The sequence below is a fragment of the Prinia subflava genome, chromosome 5, assembly GCF_021018805.1.
Source record: "Prinia subflava isolate CZ2003 ecotype Zambia chromosome 5, Cam_Psub_1.2, whole genome shotgun sequence".
In the NCBI taxonomy this organism is placed as follows: domain Eukaryota; kingdom Metazoa; phylum Chordata; class Aves; order Passeriformes; family Cisticolidae; genus Prinia; species Prinia subflava.
The window spans coordinates 57,213,966-57,229,619 of record NC_086251.1 but is presented as its reverse complement, the minus strand read 5'-3'; the positions used below and the strand labels follow the sequence as shown (position 1 = coordinate 57,229,619).

General features: G+C 43.4%; 1 protein-coding gene across 1 annotated transcript in view; it reads right to left on the bottom strand.

The window, feature by feature from the left end:
• KCNH5 (potassium voltage-gated channel subfamily H member 5) overlaps nt 1-15,654 on the bottom strand; it is a 152,120-nt gene that overhangs the window by 114,506 nt on the left and 21,960 nt on the right. Inside the window, exon 4 of the mRNA XM_063399554.1 lies at nt 11,896-12,024. Within this exon, the coding sequence (XP_063255624.1) occupies nt 11,896-12,024 (129 nt within the window). The remainder of the gene's footprint in view (nt 1-11,895; nt 12,025-15,654) is intronic.

Here is a 15,654-nt window from a genome sequence, read left to right as displayed (position 1 = left end):
CAGTCTTTGTTTAAACACATCCAGGGATGGTGACTCCACCTCCCTGGGGAGACCATTCCAATACTTTATCACCCTTTCTGTGAAAAACTTTTTCCTGATATCCCACCTATATTTCCCTTGGTGCAGCTGAAGACTGAGTCCTCTTGTTCTGTCAGCTGCTGCCTGGAGAAAGAGACCAACCCCACCTGATACAGCCACCTTTCAGGAGGTGTAAGAGAGTGATAAGGTCATAAATGGTTTGGGGATTCCCAGAGGACTGAGTTGAACATGTCCATGGTGGGAAACCTTGGCTGAACTGCCAGCAGGTCCAGGAAGGTGATCCCTCCCATCTCCTCCTCACTGGTGAGGCCAGTTCCTGCAGTACTCTGTCCAGTTAGAGGAGGATTTGGAGAAGGCTCCGAGGCTGGCAATGACAGGAGATGGCTTCATGTACTCTCTAGAAATCCTTTGTCATGTGCTTTGCAGGCTGAGTGATCTCACTCGTAAAAATACAGGGTTTAAAATGCCTCTCTTATAACAGCAGAACTGGTGAGAAAGCCCTTGTTCACTGATTTAGGTAAGAAAAGCATCTGTCCTGCATTAACCACAAATGCAGACTTCCTGGGGAAGTTAGGAAAGATGGAGCAGTAAGCTGCATACCAGACAACAGCAACCCTTTTGCTGTAAAAATAAAAAGAAAGGAAAAACTACAGTTTTTTTCAAATCCTTCTTTACTGGCATGTAAGATCATCAATGTCATGTGAAAGAAAGGAGCCACACATCTTAGCATTCAAGGTTACCAGTCTGCTCATCTGCTCTGACCTCTTCTTTTCACAGGACAAACCATTTCATCGTCTCCTTTGTCCACCAAGACCAAAGCCTTGCTTTGCACCAGAGCAGACCTTCTGCAAAACCCTTCCAGCCTCATTTAGAAACTTCACATTTTCACATTTCTTTCAGCCCTATGAAGCCCATGATTCTGGACATTGGAAGCACAGAATACACTAACATGACTTTTTTTTTTCTCCAATTCAGCACCTAGTTCAGCATTATTTTACCTGCTCCAATCTATCCATCTGCAATAGTGTGAAAAAAGTACCAGGTTCTTTTGTCTCCTATTTACAACCCAAGAGAATTAAAAACACAGCAACAGCAAGATGCTGGGCTATGAGTGGGAAGGTGAAAATGTATACAGGCTGCCTCATGTCTGAAATAATCTGCACAGGGTACATTTCTCTCTTTCTTGACCTTGTTGTATACTAGACAAGTTCAGAATTATATTTAAAACCAATGTGTATGTTTAAATAGACCAGGGAAAATTTGCATAGCTGCCTACTGCTGTCAATGTTTCTTCAAACGATTCTCTCCTTGCTTTTCCTCTATAGACAGACACTTGAAAAGAATGGTAATTTTATCCCAAGTATTAGTGACCGCCTGTCCTCACAGATATTTTCAGTCTGGAAGGAGTAAAGGAGATGCACAAATAGCAGGTGCAAGAGGGACAAAGCCAAAAATGTACTCTTGAGAAAATGCAACACTTCTGATGCTCTCTTCAGCTCAGCTGGATTGCATCTTTCATCCACAGCACTGCCTGAAAAACAGCAGCCTGAACTTGCACCATTGCACTCAGGTTTTTAGGGAAAAAAGCATCATCATCATCATCAGAGACACCAGATCAGGCCAGCAGCTTCTTCTCCTTACAAGAAGTTAAACTGGGTGCGCCACACAAAGATATGAACCCCCTCAAATGGAAAATTCTGGAATAGCAGATAAATAAAATTATTGTTTCCCCTGGTTCTCTTTAATTACTTTCTTATCCAGAGACAAAATAAGACGTATATTTTCCCCTGCTTAAAAAAACCCATCATGATCTGCATCCATTCTCAGGATCCAAAACAATTATCTCTTAAACAGGAACCTAGCAAAATATTTGCCTGTTTCTATCCATTATTCAAAGTAAAGTTACTGCACTCTCAGTAAACTGGAGGTTTAACAGTTACAAGGACAGGACATGAAGAAGGCAAGCATGCTGAAAAACACGGGTTCAGCTAGTCTGTGCCTTGGCCCAGCTGAAATGCTGTCCTCCAAGCAAGCAGCTTCCTTCTTCCTCCATGCATTTTAGACACAATTAAATATTTTACATCCACTATTCCCCACATCTCTTGCCCTAAACAGGACTGCCAATGTGACAGACTGTGGGTCTGACTGAGACACAGATGACTTTGTGATGTCCTTCACACAACAGCTGAGCCAGAAGTTTCTCTGAAGAGAAATAAAAGCAAGAATACCAAATTAATTTTAAAAAGGGTGATTTTTTCTAAACTTTAGATGCTGTGACACTGGTTGAAGCTGTTGATGTTGTGACAGGATGCCTGGGGAAGCAGGTGGGCAATAGTCAGGTGAAGCAGACAGAGCACCCAAACTCCTCCTCAGAGGAGGAAAAGCTTTCCAGAGGGGTCTGAGGAGCTCATTTAGCCACTCAGTGAATGTATAGATTCATACATCACTACAGAAACTACGCAGTGCCTGAGGGGGAAATGGTATTTCAAGGTTAGAACTCGATCCCTTTGTCCCTGCACCACCAGAAAGTCCAAACTATCCCACTCAATACAGCACATGCCTTTCCATCAGGGCTCCTCCAACAAGAGCAGTATTATGCCCACACACCTTTGTCCCTGAGATCCCAAATCCATCATTCTGTTTTACACTGGACAGCTGGGATGGGCACAGCTCTGTGGCAGCAGCGCTCCACAGACCTCCCCTCCACTGCCACACTCGCTCTGTGTGCAAAATCCTTCACAGACTCATTTAGAGATTTCTCATTGGCACGTTTCTGCCATCTGCACCCTGGCACTGCCACAGGGGCCTCTCTCTGCCCTTCTGGGCCAGCAGCCTCCTTCCCAACAACACCCCCTGCAGATGGATGCAGCACACAAACACCCCACCCATGCCCAGCACCCCTCCTCGTCTCTGCTGCCTGCCCTGGGTGAGGAAAAATGCCAGACAGGTCCAAGAGGTTGTTGCAGTGTATGGCAGAGCATAAAAAGAACCAGAGCAAAATCTGTCCAGAGAAAGTGCAGCAAGGGAGGCTTCCCCAAGCAGAAGTGATGCTGGAATGGATGAGACAGAATCATTGAATCGTTTAGGCTGGAAAAGACATCTAAGGCTCTTTCCTAAAGGTTATGTGGAAACAAAACCTTGGAATCAGAAGGATTTCCAAGCTCACAAAACAGAAAATATTTTCAAATATAACTAAATGCAAGGGATCAACTCCTTAGAACTCCTGCCATAATTTAATGAGGAGTTGAAAATTTGCAGCCTCTCTGACTGGGTTTGTGTACAGTTCCAAATGCAGATCTAACCACCCAGCTAGCAGCCACACTGAAAAAAAAAATATTTAGCTCATAAACTGTGTTACCTGATTTTAGAGCTAAATTCATGCATCAGAGGTTGATGAAGAGTTTAAAATCTCAAGGTGAAATGTTAATGCCCTTTATAGTGCACTTGCTCTGGAAAACCTAGACATGCCTAGTTCCCCCTAATAAAGCATTAGTGTAGTTCTACTGGGTCACAATTAACCTTTTTGTCAGGGTTTGTCTGGTCTTAAATAATGATGACTTTTAAACCAGTCTAACAGGGAATTATCCCCTGCCTTATACTGCAGGGAATACACTTGGGTTAAGAATTATATTATATTCAATTGCAGAGGACAATTCCAGCAGTGTTTGTGTTGATTCCTGCCTGCAGGAGCACAGGGAACAAATCCCAACCATGGAAAGGCTTTTCTGATCCCATTGTGAAGCACCAAACAGTTAACATGCAGAATGCTTAAATAATATATCATTTATGACTTAGCCACAAGAGCAAAGAGTTGGGAAGCGTGGAATTCAATTGGTAACACAGATCATCCTTTGGCATAAATAGTTAGCACATACAAATCCCAACTATTTCTGGACTTTCAAGCAGTAAAATCGTGACAATGGCTGGCTGTTTGCTCTTTACTGCAGGCAAAGTATGTCTGAAAGAGCTCAGTCTCTTTGAAAAAACTTAATAATCCCAGTATTGGGTTTTTAGAGAGAGAGAGAGGAATAAACAGGATTTCTGAATAAATAGATTAATATTCAAACAATGTTCAATCATTCCCATGGTGCAGTAAAAATATTTCTGGACTTAAGAGTCTATTAAAAAGAAATTCAAAATATTGGGATAAATTTTCAGAATTGAAGCTCTGTGTGTTCCACTGTCTGATAATGCACTGCACTCCTGGGATAATTTTTACATCCAACCTCCCTTCTTGCTCAGTGTTGTCTTCCCAGTTACCATCCACCCACTGCAACTGCTGGGGAGCTTAATATGGATGAAGAACTAATGGGTAATCTTGGGCATATCATTTCACCTCTCTGAGCTTCAGCTTCTCCGCCTTAAAATGAAGATAATGCTAATTACCTAATTTGCAAGCCATTTTGAGATCTACTGATAAGAAGAGCTAAGATTTATGTAACTCTAGACTACACTAGGCATACATTTTAAAATCATAATACATTTTTTAATTTAATTCTCAAATAGCCTTAAATGTATAGTGACCAACTTCCCGTATTTCACTTTTCTACAAATAAGGCTAAACTTTGTACACAACCACAGGGCCACTGGGGAATTACTTCTCATAAATGTATAAAAACAGGTCCAAATTTGGGGAAGAAGAAAGGGAAAAAAAGAAAATACTAATTACTGTAAATGTCAGTCAGCTGGCTTTTTGGAGTTGGTCAGATAGGGAAGTCCTCATCCCAAAACATCACCTCATCCTGGTTTTGCATTTGAGTCACCCCAGAGACACAGAGTGGCCAAAGCCTCCTGCACAGCAATCTTCACCAAATTGCCCCTTGTGTGACACTCTCAATGAGATATTGAGGCCACACAGTTCTGTAAATTATGGTTTAAATTGGTGAAGAATTTGTTGCTTGGCAAGTATCGAACAAGGAGCAGTGGAAAAAAATAAACATTTATTACTGGGAGCCTTCTGGACACCAGTGGCTCAGTATCCTATCCAGTGCTTGTCTCTCCAGGCTTTGAAAGTCCTTATAAAATGACTGATAGAAGTGTCAGTAACAGGAGGATTAGAGGAATGCCAAACAGCACTGAGGACAGCCAAACAGGATGATGTGCTTGATAACTGGGCACATGCCATTAAAACATGTTTTAAATGGAAAACAGTCATCCAGAGAAAAGCAATGAAAAGTGTAACTCCAGCACTGGAGGGGGAAACGTCCCAAGCAAAGAACAGCTCTGGAAAGGATCCAGAGGTCTTGGTAGATGAGCAATTCAGCATGTAATAGGCTTTGGCAGAGAGTCACCTGCTACCTGGATACACAACAGTCAGAGCTGGGCTCAGAGGCTGGGCAGTAATGAGGAATTAGCTGGAAACCCACCCAGCCACTGTAATTGATGCAGAAACTCACTGGGGACGTGGGAGGCTGAAATCCAGGCCACCACAGCTTCATCCCCACTGCTGCCAATGAGCTGGATTAAAGGGCAGCTAAAACATCCTCGTATCTGCCATCAGCAGACCTCCAAATTCAGTCTAGACAGAGGTTTAAGGAGCTGAACTCATTTACTTTATCAAATGAAGGCACAGTGATGAGCTGATTATGTGTAAATGCCTTAGTGGGACTTTCTTAATACAGTGGAAAATAAGACATAAGAAGATGCCACTGCAAGAAGCTGAAGCCAGGCTAATTTGACACTTCTTTAATGCCAAAAGCGTAATGGAGAAGCACAAAAAATATTCAGTAATGAAGAGGATGCTCAGCCTCTTCTGAATCAATACTGGCTGCCTCCCTGGAGGGAATGGTTTAGTTGCACACAAGTTCATGGGTTCAGCAGAGGAGCAACCCAGTGAAGTGGAATGCCTTGTGTTACACAGATCAGACTTCAAAACTCCACTACATTTATACTTATTATTTTAGATTTGGCTGATGAGTGTTCAGTTTTCTACATACAAAGTGTATCCATCTACAAACAGCTGCTGCTTCAAAGATCAGCTTCCAGTTTAATTCAGTCTCTCACAGGGTTAGATTTCATTCCAATGGGATTTCATTTTCATTTTCATTGCACATTAAACTCCCAGAAATTTGCAGACGGTTAATGTGCATTGATGGGTTGCTGATGGAGCACACAAAGGGCTCCAAAGGCTGTATCAGATTCAGAAAAAAAAGTATTTCATTTCTGTGAAAAAAACTAAATAACCCTGGATATGGAAATTCCTTCTTCATCACTGTGAGTCTCCAGCAGCAGTAAAGCAAAAAAGGATACAGAGAGGGAAGGAGTGAAAATACAGCCTTGGAGCATCACTCCTAAAAGTGAGGCAACAACTCTCTCTGTGACTATTCAGCCTGTGCAGTGTCTGCAGAAAGTGCCAGCAGCACGTCACTGAAGACATAACAGGGATGAATAGCAGGGATGCTTGTCCTGCAGGAACAGGAAAAAAGCATCCTTGGAAGGTCTTCCAGGTTATTGGCAAGCTGTGCCTATCCCAAATGGATGGTTTAAAATACTATCTAAAATAGTGTTTTATCTAAATATTACCTAACTATCTAAATACTAAAAGAGATTATCTCTCAGCATCATTGCACGGAGTTGTCTGCTCCTGGCACTGAAAACCCACCAGATGTCCTGGCAAACCCCATCCTCGTCATTCCCTCCCCACCAAAGTCCTTCTCCCAGCCCAGGAGTCCCTGGAGGGGAGGATGGAGAAGTGGAGGTGATCTCCTTGCTGCCTGGAAGGGAGTGAAGCTGCAGATCACAGCAAAAGGAAGCAGGATGAGGACAAGTGGGTCTCTGTTGCAGTGAGACCCTTGTTATTACAGCCACAGAGAAGTGCAATAAAAACATGTTAAGGATATCCAAATTGTAACCTATTAAATTACTGTGATGGATTACTGTCACGGTGATGTACTCAACCGGGTACACTGTGCTTCAGCTAAAGGTAGAAACCTTATTTTCATGCTCTAATCCCTCCACCCACTTCTTCTATTATCACCAGGATTGATACCCCCTCAAGGAAAAAAAGGTTCCCATGTGCAACTAGTTATATATGCTTAATAACTTGCACTTATTAAAGATAAAAAAGGATCAGAATTATAGGCTTAGCAAGGATTAGCAAGCCATAAGTGAGTATTTCTGCAACCACTACACTTTTTATAGCCCTGTCACACTCTGAGATAGAGTTGTATCATTATATAGAGTTATATAATCATAAAGAGTTATATCACTGAAAGCATTACAGCATTGTCCCAGACAGACTTGATTATCAGAGTCTGGCTCTATCAAGTGAAAAGAAAAAAAAATAAAATTAAAAAAAAAATAAAAAAGCAACTTCAGGATCCTGCTGTGCCATTTCCTGCTCCCATCTGTTAACAGCACACTGTCCTGAGCTGTAGGGGGCTCGTTAACAAAACTTTGCATCCTGATTCAACATCCCATCATTATTCTTTAGAACTTCCCCATCACTCCAGATGTGACAAGCCTGATATTTCACTCCACAGAGACTCCAGATAACTAGTGAGAATCCTAGCCAAAAAAATTCTAAATTTACCCAAAGGTCATGTTTTTTCTCCACTGCTGATAACAAAGGGAATAAAAACATTTCACAACTAGGTGAAACTCCAAAATTAACCAAAAATATTGGTCTTTTTTTTATTTTTCTATACTTAAACTTTCTGTTCAATAGAATCTACAGCACTCCTGGCTTCAAATGGTGTTAACATTTTAAGTGGCCCCATTCACCCTTCTAATAGTTAGGGCCCAGAAAAATGGCTTCATTTTTTTCCTGACAAATAAACAGAAGATTATTACCACTGTGTGTCTTTGGAGGAATTGAAAGTCTTCAGATGTTTTTAAAAGGCCATTGGGTAAAGACAGAATAAAAGCTCAGCAAGCTGATAAAAGCATCCAACTGTGACCCGACAATGGTACAAACATTTTAAAAAAAATATTCTTTGGGTTTTATACGCTTGAAGAAAATACACAATAGGATCTTTCATTTGCTTGTAAAGGCCTTCCACCTCTGCTGTGCACAGCCTCCAGCCAGGACACCTGGGGATCTGGCTCTCTGCCACCACAGGTAGGACCTGCTGCTTGCCTCTGAATCCAGACAAACATTGCTGTTAGCAAAGAGGAGCAGGAGAAGGAAAGGAGACATCAGACAAACGCAGCACAGCTCCTTACCCAGAAAATAGGGCACTGGTGCAGTGACCACCTCCTGCCTCACCACAGATTCTCTCACCTCTTCTCCCACACTGCCCCCATCCACTGGCTCATGGGGCACTATAAACCAAAAACCAAACCAGTGGAGGGTGTTCTTTCCATCCTCCAGACCTCCACACCTGACACCCTCACCCAGGAGGGAACACATCAACCAGGAGGCTGATCCTTCCTCCCATTACCATTTTTTGCTGCTTCTGCTGGAGTTGCTGGGTGGTTTTGACACTTCTGACTGGCTAGACACTTTTTAAAGTAGTTTTCCATTTAGAAGGAATGGCTTTACAGCACTTTTTGGACACAGTTACACTGCCATACATCATAGGTCTCCCACACATCACCCCAGCAATAATAGATTGGAGCACAAGTAACAAGAAAACAAGTCAGTCCAATCTTTAGTGTCGACTGCCTGTACCCTCTCAGAAAACAAGGGTTTTGATCTCTGTCACTGTACTTTATGAGAGGAAGGTGGCTTTTAAATATCCCTTTCCTCCAGCCTTGCTTACAGTCCAGTAAGTTTCAAGAGCTTTCTGGTCTGCAGCAAATTTACAGCCTCCTGGGTGAGTCTGGGAAAAATTTTCATTACTGTTATTCCCTCTGGCAAGCAAAGCTCCCTCCTCCTCCTCCTTCCAGCATTAACAGAGCAAGTGGTGAGCACACAGGTAAGCAGAGACACACACCATCTGTCACAGTGTCCCAGACCTCTCTGACTCCCCCTGCTCACACAGAGCTTGTCCCTGTGAAGCCAGCTGCAGTTTTGTTGCACTCAACAAACATGTTTTTAAGCCCAAATCAGAGAAAAAAAAAATCCCACCTCATCCTGGGAATGTGAGACAACTGTTTCATTTGTCTGTCCTGTTTTCACAAACCCCACAAGCTGCTTGACACTTCTGGGCAGATCTGCATCCTCAGCACCACTCCCTGTCCCCCAGACCTGCTGTTCCCTGGCAAGGTCTCCACAAAATGCCAGATCTGGCCAACCCAACCAGGAATTTCCAGCAGTGGGGACACACAGCCACTGCATTGTGGATACAATCAGTGGCATGATTTAAATACCTCACAGCAATGTGATATACTGAAGCTTCACAACAAAGCAACACACCTTTGAACAGTGCAGAACGTTTTGGTATGGAGAGATTATTGCATAATGGCATCAATATTTTATTCCTGCTGCATTTTTTATCTCAAATTTACTGCTCCCATAAGTAACACACAGTAACTCATCTGCACCATAGTTATGTATTATGTATTGCATGGTCCGGGCAGAATTTCTTGAGAAATATTCTTCTTTAAAAAAAAAAAAAAAAGCCCTTTCAATGGCAAATCCCAGCACTCTGCAGCAGTATTTTATTGAAACCCTTTCCCACAAGACTTTAAAAATCCTCCACTACATTTTAATGTATATGTTTACCAATCTCATAATTCAAAAAAGAGTGGCCTGGCAGCTTCTAAGCACGTTGTGATGTTATCTGCAGGGACAATGAATTATGTATCTCTCATAGCACCATGTCTGACACAAAAACACCATGATCCCAGTGCTGTGGGATCCCTGAGACCCACAGGGTAATGCAACAGGGCTGTTTTCCCACTCCGTGGTAAAGCTCTGCAAATATTTGAGTATGTTTTCCTTGTAAAGACAAGTTTTAATTTATACAGAAGCAGAAGGAAAATCGGGTCAGTGGTTTGTAAATGATGAGGTTTGTTGGAGGCACAGATCAATGCTCTTCAGTGCTCTAATCAAAGCACCCCAAGCAGATTCTTAAGGCTCCAATTCCATGCTTTAAAGGCACTGGGGAAATGTGGCTGCACTGCCTCTGCAATGTTCTGTTTGAGTTTTAGGGGTTTTAGAGTATGACTTTGACAGAAGTAAAGGCTTTTTAAGAGCCAAACCTCTTTGGCTGCAGAGAGTGATATTTTGTGATGTCCATCATTAATACCTGGCATTTTAACTAATGGTGCCTATCAGTGCAGAGCTGCAGCACACAAGTCTTGCATTTCACTGCTATTGCTCTTTCCCATAGGAACAGATATTCCTGTTCTGGATGCCACAGGGACTCTGCTCCTCCTCATGATGGGGAGTGGAAGAGCTCAGCCCCTGGAGCACAACCCTGCCTCCCCAGGGAAAGCAGCAGAGTTTGAATCTCCCAGCTGAGAATCTAAAGGAGGCAACATTCATCATTTCTGCATTTGAGAGCCACCCTCAGGATGTTTTCTCTGTCCTGCTGCAGTCCAACACTTCTCACTGCAACGCAGTCCTGTGGGAAGTGGGGCAGAGCAGGGAAAAAGGGGGGATCTGGGAGCTGGCTCCATGTGAGATACACCTTGGTTTCCCCAAAAAGCATCAAATAGGAAACCTTACAAGAGGATTCTTGCAAAGACTGGCTTTTTCCTTGATGAGCTCACACTGTGTATCACATACACTTAAGCAAGGAGCCAGTCCCACACCTTCAGACACCTATAAAGTCCTTTTAATTAACTGGCATTTACCCTAAAAAAACTCAGATTATTTCCAGGCAGAAGAATTCCACACTATGGAGCTGAGAGTGAAATAAAGAACATTTGCAGGTTGCTAGCTAAATTGTAGAGGCAATAAAGTTTATGATGGCTGAGAAGGTATTCCTATATCAGGATCTTATAATTTTACGGATAATTCTCTCTAGACAAAAAAAAAAAAAGTGATATTTAGTGTTGGCTGGGAGGGAAGTCTTTCATTTTAAGTCTGCCTTTATAAACTGACTTTTCAGTTATCCAAACACTTGTATTTAAGTGCTATCTAGATATTAAGAAATTACTTTAAACGCTGTTTGCATTCAAATGACACCAACCTCATCCTAAAAAGGATGGCCTAGAGCACAGCAGCTCCAAGTGAGATATCAAACCTTCTTCAAGCATGAAGGGAAAAACATAGTAAGGAATTAATCACCAGGAGGCAACTTCCAGGAGAGGTGGATAATGTCCTCCTTTCTGTAAGCGTGCATTGTTTCACCCAAAGCAATACACATGTAAACCTGACACAAGACACGTGTTCTGTAACTCAGGCAGAGGATGATGCTGCCAGATCCTCTGCACCTTTCCCCACCAATTTCTCCTGCAAGGCTGCAGGCCTGGCCGTGAGCTGTTCAGTGACAAGAGCATTCCAACAAAATCCTGCCCTGCAGCTGAAAAGTGACAGGCTTGATGCCCACTGCCATGCAGTCATCACTCCTGAGCTGTAATAAATGACTCAAGCAGGCTGCTTCTCTCACATTTCACCTCCAAGAGGGAGAATGGGAAGAAATACCAGCATCTCATCACAAGGAGCTGGAATTATGATTTTCCTGAAAAGATGACACCTGTCCCATAACAGAAAGATCTCCCAAAACAGCACAGCATTCATGCAACTCAAAACTGTGTAATTTTTAGATTTACAGCCAGCTGTAGTGATGAAGAAGTAAATTACAAAGAAAAAGGAAGGCTTGGGACTCTACAAAAACACTGGTAGGGTATTTCCACTCATGGTGATTTATCCTATTTTTTTTTAATAATTAAGGAGTGTGGCATTGAAACTCTGACAAGTCATAATACATTTCCTCAGTTCAAGACACAGATCACAGACATGACAGGTCTGAGCTCAGCATTTACTTCTATCATTCACAAAAAATAAGAATATTCCATGTTTACCTTTTGTTGAATCATCTTCGATCGGTTGCTTGAATAAAGTGATATCCTTAAAAGTGCACAAGAACAAAACCACTTTTTCATGCTCATTTCTTATAGGTGCAATTTGCATGTAGAACCAAACTGGGGTTCCTGGAGCAGAGAAAAAAGTGACATTGGAATGTGGTGTAGCATGAAGGACCCTGAACCCATAATATGTACACATTATTAAAACACACATGTAGTTTAGGTGAGTAATTCAATATTTCTGCACCTTCCAGAGTTTTTAATTTTACTTCCTCCAAGTAAAACAACATATTCCCAATTTTCACAGCTTCATTAATCAAATTAGATGATAAACAGAGACAGGAGACTACATAAAAATTCATTCTGAAATAAAAACCATTGTTCTTCCCCTCTTGCTCTTGTTTTTTCCCAGCATGTTGCATGAACTTAGGTCTGAAAGGTAGAAAGGTGAGAAAAAAACAGGTGGATGGCATCTTTGATTATACCTTTATATAATATGGAGCTATCAAATCCAAAAATGATAGCCTATACTGTGAATTGCTCCAAATTTTATTACTACATTATTTAAGAGGACTTGAGTTGGACTCTCAATGCCCTATCAGGACAAATCAGATTTGATATTTTTTTGTGTTTCAGGTCAGCCCTCCTCACTGTCCTGCCCAGTGCAGCACTCTCCCAGCACAGTTCTCCATATTTAACTTTTGAAATGAAACCAAGTGTTTTTCAAATCCTACCACCCATCAAATAAACACCCAAAACCAGCCCTTGTGTTTGGAGTGGTCAGCTTCGCTTTTGGTAAATCCCCCCTGTTTGCAGAGGGCTCCTGAGGGTGCTCAGGAGCTGCAGCTGCTCTTCCAGGCTGACACACACGTGGCAGCCCCCTACACACACACGCAGGTGTGCTCCACAAGGGTGAAACCCTGGGACACTCGGAGCAATTTCCTTAGACAGATCCTGTTCCCCTGCAGGGCTGTCAGTGTCAGATGTTCCCCACCCAGCAGAGCTCCGTGTCCCTCCCTCCCAAACCAGCACCTACACGTGCTGCACCATAAATGCCTTCACAGCCAGATAATTACCTCTGGATTTGATGTGCTTTCAGCGAGCCGACAGCATGGCTTTTCTCCTGGGCTGCCTGAGAGCTGACACACTGACACCAGCCTCCTGCCCACTGTTACCCCACACGGGCACTGCTGGCCCCCCCAAATCTCCTCTGATGCGCCGGGTCTGGGAGCTGTGCCAGGAACTGCAGCACAGATCCCAGAGGGCACAGAAAACCATTTGGGCTGGGACTACTGTGGGGAAGATTAAAACCCACCAGGGTTTATAGAAATTCAACCGGGATTAAACCAGTATCTCATCTACCAGTAAACTGGAGAAGTGGGAGAGGTGTGGGACTGCTTTTTGTGATAATTCCAAAGCCATTATGCTGATTACGTGATTATCTTAATTCCCAGTTGCTAACCCAAGACAAAAGACTTCTCATAAGTACTAAAACAGAGTGCTGCAGCTTTCTGGAGAAGGAACTTGCACTTACACCTGGGAATCCATTGTACCTTTTGAGACGAAAGCAAGTAGGCAAAACACCCTGTACAAGGGTGCTGACAAAAATCAAAGAAGCAAAGAAGGCTACTGCTGTAGAAGCAGCAAAATGAGGAAAAGCAGCTAAAGAGGTTTCCTGAGTATTACCATATACAGAGAGGCATGCATAGACATATATATATATATATATATATTTGCAGGCATGCCTAATGTGGTTGGTGAATAGTTGTGTGGGCAGAGGTAAGGACTGTGTACTAAGGGAATGCAGCAAAGCAGAAGAGAGTTGCAGCAAGCTTTCCAGTCTTGAAGCTGGAACCTGCAAGCTGGGTTGGAACACCAAGGGGAGTGTGAAGGCAGCAGAGATGCTGCCAGAGAACATCAGCCCTTAAAGATCACCTCTAACACAGCAGAGAAGGATGGGAAAACAACCTGAAAACCTCAAAATCTCCCTCTGCCAGAAGCAAAAGGGAGTGGGTAAAGGGAAAAAACAAAAACCCCACATTGTGCCACATTATCAAAAATACACAGCACAGCTGGATCTACAGTTTGAAAATGCAGGTGGGAGGGTGCTCTGAAGGCACTGCAAGCCTCATGTAGGTGATAAACACAAGCCCTTCCACAGAGTGACCACCTACACTCTGCAGAAGTACACTCATACCAACAGATAGCTAACCTTTATTTCCTTCTCTGCTCCAATTTTCAGCCTGAAGGTTAAGCAGGCAGGGTCTTGAAGTATCATCTTTCACAACGCTCAGGGAATGGCCAATGGAAGCAAACCCTGAGCACACCAGCTGCTGAGCTGGAGCCAAGAGGTGAGCATGAGTGAGAGGTTGAGGTTCTGGGCTTCGGGTGATGGAGAAGAAAGCTGACAACATGTTAGGGATGGGAAGTGACTCAAGCCTGGAGGGGAATATTGAGTAATTTTCCATAAAGTCCTTCTGTAATCCTGCATAACTTATGGAAAGTGCAGGCTTGGAGATCTGGGCAAAGGTGAAGATTTTATTAAGGCAACTGCAGCTCAATAAATCTCTGCAGCATGATCAAGCTTCAGCAGACAATCCACACTCCAAAGCAAAAAGCATCTGCCTTGTTACAGGAAAGTCACCAAGACTTTTCTCTTTTTATACATAAATAAAATAGAAAGAAATTTGATTCAGGGCCATTCTAGAGCAAGAGCTGCTCCAGCATTTACTAAGAGAAGCCAGGGTTGGGAAGAGCACAGGCTCTCTGGGATCCACCCTGGAAATCCCATGGACACAGGGCATGGCAGTGCTGGGCACCACCACCAAAGACACCCAACATGAGACTGTCCCAGGAACTTCTCCTGATCCAGGTGACCTGCACAGGAAACGGGAAGAGAAGCAGAAAATCTGTGGAACAGACACATCCATATGCTTAGGAACCAAAAAGAGGTCATTTGGAGGGCTCCCCTGGGCACCTGCAGGAACAGCTGGACTTCAGGGCTGCTCTGGCATCTCTAATTAACACGTTGGCTAAAATGCCTTGATGCAGGCAGAACTGGAGAACTCTACAGGCATTTCCTGCTATTTTAGTGCCCACACAGGAAGATTTAGTCTAAAAAAGGAAAACAGAGATAAAGCAGAAGAGAAGACGTCCAGGACGCTCCCTTCAATGTCATGGAAGGTTTAGGTGAGTTTGCAGTGAAATGGGGCAGTCAGGCACAGGGAGCTCTTTCCTGAGGCACAGCATTCCCTTCCCTCAGCCACAGCATGCAGGGAAAAGCTCTGCTAATCCCATGCCAGCATCAAAGCCCACCCAGGGGAAGCATGGCCTCAGATTCCGGGCTCCAGGCAGGTGAACAAGGGGGAAGATCCCACAGCACCTGCACACTGTACAGGGCATTGAGGGCCAAACTGAGGAGAACATCTCCATCAGGATTGGTCTTGGACTGCTCTTGGCCACCAACCCAGTCTACTGGACTAATTCTACACAGAGTAGAGGAACCAGCTTTCCTGGAGCACATTTAATTTGAGTTTTGGCTTTCTGTCCTGGGAAGATGGTGTGTGCTAGTGAAGGAGGTCATTAATTTCCACTGACAACAGCAGGAATTGCAACCACCAGCTCAGCTGATCTGCCCACAAGTCCAGCCTGAGGCCACACAGCAGCACGGGCTGTGCTCAGAACCTGCTCTGAGGTCAACAAGGTTCTGCCCAGGGCAGAAAATGTGACTGGAACGGCTCATGGTTAAAACAAAAC